Source organism: Pteropus alecto, unplaced genomic scaffold (genome assembly GCF_000325575.1).
Source record: "Pteropus alecto unplaced genomic scaffold, ASM32557v1 scaffold105, whole genome shotgun sequence".
NCBI classification, from domain to species: Eukaryota; Metazoa; Chordata; class Mammalia; order Chiroptera; family Pteropodidae; genus Pteropus; species Pteropus alecto.
Window position 1 is genome coordinate 6,882,419 of NW_006436294.1, and position 5,021 is coordinate 6,887,439.

Consider the following 5,021-nt stretch of genomic DNA (forward strand, 5'->3'; position numbering starts at 1 on the left):
CCCGGCGCCGGCAGCAGCGCAGCGCGCACCGGCTGGCACCAGCGTCGCCGGCTCCGCAACTATGCTGCTCGTGGCTTTGCTGGCCATCGCGCTCGCCTACTTCGCGCTGCTGGACGGATGGTACCTGGTGCGTGTGCCGTGCGCCGTGCTGCGCGCGCGCCTGCTGCAGCCGCGCGTCCGCTACCTGCTAGCGGAGCAGCGCTATGCGGACCGCGTGCTGCCCTCGGACTTGGACCTGCTGCTGCACATGAACAACGCCCGCTACCTGCGCGAGGCGGACGTGGCGCACGTCGCGCACCTGGCTCGCTGCGGCGTGCTCGGGGCGCTGCGCGCACTCGGGGCAAGCTCCGTGCTGGCCGCCTCGTGCGCGCGCTATCGCCGCTCTCTGCGCCTGCTGGAGCCCTTCGAGGTGCGCACCCGCCTGCTGGGTTGGGACGACCGCGCCTTCTACCTGGAGGCGCGCTTCGTCAGCCTGCGCGACGGCTTCGTCTGCGCGCTGCTGCGCACGCGCCAGCACGTGCTGGGCGCCTCGCCGGAGCGCGTCGTGCAGCACCTGTGCAAGCGCAGGGTGAGCGCCCCCCGCCCCGGGTGCAAGTCTTCCCCCCCCCGCCCGCGGGGCCCTGAGGACTCCTGGTCCTTGTCCTCTCCCCTGGGGAAGGCCCACCGCTCCAGCCCTTTCCTTTGGGTCCAGGGCCCCCTTCACTGATGCTGTTCCTGGAAGCTCCTGGGGTCCCAGATCAAGTCGCCGTACCTGGGCTCTGCGCGCTCCCCTCCTGCCACTTTTTAACCTGGCCCCTCAGGGCTCCATGCCCCGCTGGTGTTTTCCAGAACATGGAAGCCCAGACAAGGCCTCTCCCAGGAGTCCAAGTCCTGTGTGTGGCTCTGTTAAGCCACCCTCTCTGGTCCTTGGTTCTGAACGTATTGTGCACGGATGGGGGGTGACGGTGAAAGGAGGTGGCTGGGAGTTCTCAGCCTGAGATCCCCCCTCACACCGCTTAAGCGTGGAGGGGCTGGGTCACCGCCGCCTGGGTTTGCTTTTTCCCGGTGAAGAGAAGTGGCCACAGCGCTGCCTCCCGAGGGCCTGCTGCTCCCAGCGAGGCCCAGCCGGCTACTGCAGCGTGGCAACCGGGCCCTGGGGACAGCGAGGGCAGGCTCCTGCTGCAGGCGGGTTCCTGAAAACTTGCCTGGAGCTTCCATGCCCAAGCCGGGCCTGTCTCCACTCCCGGGGGGTCTCAGGCAGCGTCCTGCCCTCTCTGGCCACAGACGGGCACTTCCTGAGCAGAGGAGGGCCACAGCCTCCCCTCATTTGTGAGAAGCCAGCCTTTCCCCATGTCAGGTGGGGAGACGGAGGCTCAGAGAGGCGATGGAAGCGGGTTGAGGCTGCACCGCGGGCCACAGGCACAGCTCCTGGTCTTCTGTCTCTGTTGAGCCAGCAACACCCCCAAAAGGTCTGGCTCTACCTCCGCCCCAGACTGGCCCTGTCTACAGAGAAGCCCGGGACTCCAGCTCTGAGTGCCCCTGCCTGGCCCCCTTGATGCCCCGAGGTGGGTGGGCACGTACCTGGGGCTCCCCTCACCTCCAGGAACTCCCAAAGCCCGTCTGCAAGGCCTCTGACCCCTTGGGCCTGGCACCCCATCACAAAATGGTGGCCAAGCATGTGCGCAGGCGGACAGCGTGGCTGAGCGGGCAGGGATGCGAACACTGTGGTCAGGCCCAGAGCTGACCTGGGGGCAAGTCCAGAAAGCGGGGCTCCTGGCCAGGCCCTGTCTGGCGCGGTCCCGGCCGCCGCCCCTCCTCCCCTGTCCCCACCTCAGCCTGACTCCAGGGGCCTCCGGCTTCTCTCCCTCCCTGCGGCTCCCTTCTGTCACCCCCTCCAGCCGGCTGGCCTTGGAGGTTTGTACCTGAGTTTTGGGGACACACGGAGGGCTCAGGCACAGCTCTGTGGGGGAAACAGGCCCGATAAAGGAGCTAAGACGGAGCTTGTAAACACTGAGGGCCCAGGAGGGTGAAGGGAGCACCTGGGAGGGGGAGGGGAGGGCACCAGGGACTGGGGAGTCGCCTTCGGTGGAGGGAGGAAGGAGCGGCATCGGCAGAAGCCCAGAGGTGCAGCAGCTCCTCCCCATCTCCCTGCCTGTCCCCGCGGCATGGGGGTCACCCTCCTCTCCCCTGCAGGTGGAGCCCCCTGAACTGCCAGCAGACCTGCAGCACTGGGTCGCCTACAACGAGGCCAGCAGCCAGCTGCTCCGGGCCGAGAGTGGGCTCGGTGACGCAGCCAAGGACCAGTGACCGCCACGCCCCGCCCGCCAGCCTTGGCCTGGGAACTGCTGCCTGCTGTCCCCACCCGCCAGATCAGGGCTGGTCTCTGGAGCTGCGGTGGCCTCGTGACCGACACAGCCCCCTTCACCCGCTCGGCCTCCCTTCCCTTCCCCCATTACTGACGCCCCTCCGTGACCTTCCCTGTGCTGAGCATGGGATGGGATGACCTAGCTACCCCAACCTATTTCTCGGGGTGGAGACGACAGTGAGGGGCCCAGGCTTCTGCGGGTCCAAGTCCAGAGGGCGCTTGGAGTGCAGGGACCAGCGAGAGCCACCCTGAGCGCCAGAGCCAGCAGGCGGAGCTCGTGGGGGTGGCAGGGGTGAAGCCAGAGCAGTCCTGAGGGCACAGCGAGGAGCCACCAGCATCTCGGGGCAGGTGCCTCTGGCTGCAGGTGGGGGAGGAGCAGGCCCAGGGCAGAGTCAGCAAGTCACGCCAGGCTGACTGACCAGAGAGCTCTTCGGAGGGAGGTCTGGCCACCGGGGCCAGTGCAGGTCAGATGGCACGGGGCCTGCTATGGAGGTGGTGAGCCTCCTGTGGCTGGGGGCAACCTAGTCAGGACCTGCTGCCAAGGAGGGGACAGCAGGGGGCGGGACTGTGCCTGGGTGCTGCCTGCACTCGCCGTCACCTGTCTGCACCCACCAGTGCCCTTGGGGCTGTGCTGTGTGGCCGCAGGTGGGCCCACCCTCCCTGGTCCTCCAGCAGCACCCCCACTCTGCCCCCCGCTGGGCTGTCCTTGCCCGTCATCCTGTCCTGCCAATTTTCCCCTTCCTACTCCTGGGGGTGCCTCCCTAGATGGGCCAGGGGTCTGGGGAGGGGTCTTCTTGGCCTTGCTCCAGTGGCTTGTCCTGGCAGCTGCTCTCAGGGTTCCCTGCTGTTGCCTGCTCAGGCCTAACCCCTCACCTTCCAACCGGGGAAAGCGGGGGCCTGCAGAGAGACTGGCCCTGGCCCTGAGCCCCTGAGAGCACAGAGCAAGAGAACCCCAGCCCTGCCTGGTGTCCTCAGCTCCCTGGCTGGCTAGGGTAAATGGGGTCAGGGCCCTGGGTGTGCGACCGCTGCTACCCGTACATGTGGCTGCCTGCCTGTGCCCCGCCCCCCGCCCCGCTGGCCCCTGGAGCAGGCCAGAATGGCCTGGAGCTCCTGTCCCATCTCCAGCTGGAGCCAGGAGCTCAGCAACACCCAACTCCGCCCCCACGCTGTCGTCTGCCTTAGGGCCACCGAGGGAAAGCTGCACTGCGTTTTATTTAAGATTAAAGCGTCTTAAACGCGAGTGTGTCCGGGACGTCCTCTGTCCGGAGCCCTGGCCCCCCAGGGAAGCAGCAGACACTCTGGGGCGTGTTCTTGCTTGGGGGTCAGTCCAGGCTTGTTGGGCTCCCATGACTTAGGGACCAGGCCAGCAGGGTAGTACTTGTCCCCATGCCACAGAAAATGGGACCAAGGCCAGAAAGGTGTTTCCTCAACCCCCTGCCAGCTCCTGGCCCTCTCCCCGAGTCCTTGAGCCTCGCCATCCTGTCCAGTTCGTTCCCAGGGTCAAATCCGTTGATCCTCCGGGAGGCTTGGGGGGTCATACCCCAGGCTCCTGGTGGGGGTTGGAGGAGCCAGGACAAGTATAAGGGCTGTATTGCAGGCCCCCTGAAGAGGGCAGGGAGGCGGGACCCCCCCAGATCCTAAAGTGGGTGAATGACGGGGGCCCAAGCTCTGACCACGTGCCCAGGGGTGCCTGGCTCTGCAGGCCTGGGAAAGAAGGCAGCTGGAAGCAATTGGGCTTGCAACAGGCATGTGGCGGTGGACAGGGGCTGGCAAAGCGCCGTGGCAGGTCAGTGGTCTGCATCCAGGACGGGGGCGCCCTGGCAGCCTGAGGGCAGATGCCGTGTGGCCCCGTGGGCTGAGGCCCAGCCTGGCGGACCGCGGGAGAGTTGCAAGGGAACAGGAGGACATTGTCTGCCCAGGGAGAGGCCGTGGGTTCCGCAAGCCGCCTGGACCGTCTGTGGCTCTATGGACACAACCATGGGCAAAGCGCCGCCCGGGGCTCGGCCCCCAGACATGCCCAGGGCTGGCGGAGGAGCTCGGGCGCGTGAGGTCAGAAGCCTGGGCGACCGAGCCAGCCCCGGTCCTGCCCGGCCTCCCGTGCGACTGCACACGGGCCACGTCGAACCCTCTCTCGTCTGTAAACCAGGCAGAGGACCGTCCAGCCGGGGCAGCTGTGAGACCCAGCAAGTGGAGGTCACTGTGGAGGCAGGTGTGGCGTGGTGGCCGTGCAGCTGGCCGTGCCCAGAAGCAGGCTGCCCTCAGTGCAAGGACAGGCAACGCCACGTGCCACAAGCGGGGGGCTGTCCGGTGTGGGGAGCAGATGGCAGGCAGGGCAGGCACCGAGGAGGGTGCACACGGCTTTCAAGGTCTGTCGGAGTGTGTGTGTCTTTTGAGGCTAGAAGGCCAAGTGACCCCACCAGGTGAGAACTGTGATGGGTGACTGAGGACAGCGTCCACCCCTTGCCTAAGTCAAAGCTCAGAGTCATGGCTCCAGACCAGGGCATCCAAGACAGAGCCTGAACTCCCCGTGGCCCACCCATGGCCTGCCCGTGGGCTGCCCTGACCAGGTGGACGGGGGCTGTGCTGTGCGGTCGATCTGTGCTGAGCACACGGTGCACTCGGGCCAGCGGTGGAGGCCACTGGGCCGTGGCGGTCCTGCCCCCCGTGGGAGCTGGCT

The 5,021-nt window shown here is 67.1% G+C and overlaps 1 protein-coding gene across 1 annotated transcript; it reads left to right on the forward strand.

Annotated features, from left to right (window-relative positions):
- Window positions 1-4,079, forward strand: THEM6 (thioesterase superfamily member 6). The gene is made up of 2 exons (XM_006912941.3): window positions 1-568; window positions 2,173-4,079. The coding sequence occupies exons 1-2, from the start codon at window positions 62-64 to the stop codon at window positions 2,284-2,286; spliced, it is 621 nt and encodes a 206-aa protein (XP_006913003.1). The 5' UTR covers window positions 1-61; the 3' UTR covers window positions 2,287-4,079.
- Window positions 4,080-5,021: the final 942 nt, after the last annotated feature.